Source organism: Chaetura pelagica, unplaced genomic scaffold (assembly GCF_000747805.2).
Source record: "Chaetura pelagica isolate M959 unplaced genomic scaffold, ChaPel_1.0 scaffold218, whole genome shotgun sequence".
Taxonomy (NCBI): domain Eukaryota; kingdom Metazoa; phylum Chordata; class Aves; order Apodiformes; family Apodidae; genus Chaetura; species Chaetura pelagica.
Window position 1 is genome coordinate 582 of NW_009954183.1, and position 1802 is coordinate 2383.

General features: G+C 58.2%; 1 protein-coding gene across 1 annotated transcript in view; it reads right to left on the minus strand.

Moving 5' to 3' along the window:
- Positions 1–1487: 1487 nt before the first annotated feature.
- The window catches only part of CSF1 (colony stimulating factor 1 (macrophage)), a gene marked incomplete at its 5' end in the record, with an annotated part of 5377 nt that continues 5062 nt past the window's right edge, over positions 1488–1802 (minus strand). The window contains 2 exons of the mRNA XM_010002919.1: positions 1488–1539; positions 1635–1690. Of these exons, the coding sequence (XP_010001221.1) occupies positions 1488–1539; positions 1635–1690 (108 nt within the window). The remainder of the gene's footprint in view (positions 1540–1634; positions 1691–1802) is intronic.

Here is a 1802-nt window from a genome sequence, read left to right on the forward strand (position 1 = left end):
ACCTTTCAATCTCAAACCAGAACCTCTCAATCCCAGTCTAGGACCTAGTGATCCCAGCCTGAGACCTCTCAATCCCAGTCCAGAACCTCTTGATCTCAAACCAGGATCTCTCGATCCCAGTCCAGGCTCTTCCCAAAGCTAGACTGGGAAAGGGGCTGAGCTGAAAAGCCCCCAGGTACCTACTGGGGCACCTCCACTTCTTCCCCCAGCAGATCCAACCCTTCCCTGGCCCCAAATTCCCTTCACTTCAAGCACAGTCACAAACATGGAAGAAAAGAACCACAAGATTCAAACAGAGTCCGAGGCGAGACCAGCTCGCAGCAACACCCCTGGAGGGCTGAGGGGGCTGAGAGGGGGGGACCAGGATGGGATTCCCAACCCTCTTACCCCCTGGAAAATACTGGGGGATAAAAGACTTTCATCCAAAAGAACCAGAAGAATAAAAATCAAAGAGTGTAATGGCACGAGGAGCCGAGTCCAGCTCGGGTTGGGACCGGAGGCAGGAGGACGGGGAGTGGGACGGTGCCAAGTTGTCACCCCCGAGCCCAGCCCTGCGTGGGGACAGGGACACGGGTGGGCTTTAAATATTCACAGTGTCAGGGTTTAAAGTTGCAAGTCGGGGCTGGGGTGGTGCAGCTCTGTGGGAGGGGAGTCCCTGTAAATCTCTCCCTCCCACCTTCGGTATCCGAGATGCTCCGGTTGAGAGGCAGGATGAAGCTGAAGGGGGGGGGGGTGATGGGTGCTGCTCCAAACCCCAGCGTGATGGAAGAAGAGCCAGGGGAATTTGGGAAAGTGGGTCCTCTCCATCTGCTGCCAGCTCTGGCTGTGTCCCAGAGGGATCCATCACCCCCCATCCAGCACCAGCTCCTCCATCGTCCCGCTCAGCATCACGGGGTCACCTCAGCCACCGGCCTGGCAAAGCCCTTCAGGAACAGTCCCATGTCATCCAGCCCTTTGCTTCCCGGGGGTCCCACTCGGGGTGTATTTCCCCCCCCAATCCTTTCATCCCCCCCCAGCCAGGGAGGTTGGGGGTTTATTTTTTTGCAGTCTCTGGCCACCAGGTGAAGGAGGAGGGAGTTTCAGCTTCATGGCAGGGGGGGGGGGGACAGGAGCATCCGGATCCAACCCCCGAGCAGCTTCACATCCTGCCTGGGGCCCTGGGGAAAAGGAGGAGCAAGATGAGCAGGAGTCGAGGTTCTGCCAGGGAGGCAAAAAAAAACAACCCAGAAAAACCACAGGAAAAAATACTATATATATTAAGAAAAGTGCTGGTAATGGATTAATGGGCTGCAAAACCACAGGTTGGCAGCGTTGGGGAGCAAACCTGCTCCTCTCCCTGTGTTCCCACCCCATCCAACCCCTGCCAGCAGCCAAATTCCTTTGCCTCAGGCCAAGGTCAGTAGCAGTGGGGACAGTCCAGGGACTCAAGGTTGTCCCCATGGCCTTGGACTGGAGCCCTGCAAGGTCCCATCCAGCCCCTGCTCACCTTAGAGGTCCTGAGTCTCCAGCTCTGGACATTCCCTTGCTCCCTGTAGCGCCCTGTGAGAGGAAGATCAGGAGGGGTTTAGGGCAGGGTGGCCCAGGGTGGGGGTCCCCAAAGCCCCCCCACCCAAGCAGGGTGCTGTGGCACCCACCTCCTCTCTGGCTCCTCGGGGTCACAGGCTCCATCTTCCAGCGACCGTTCCAGGCCCTGCAGGGAGGGAGGGAGAACAGGGAGATGAGCCCTGAGGAAGAGGAGGGGACTCACCCTGGGCACCATGAAGTGGGAGGAATCTCCCAAATAACATCCACACCCTCCCACC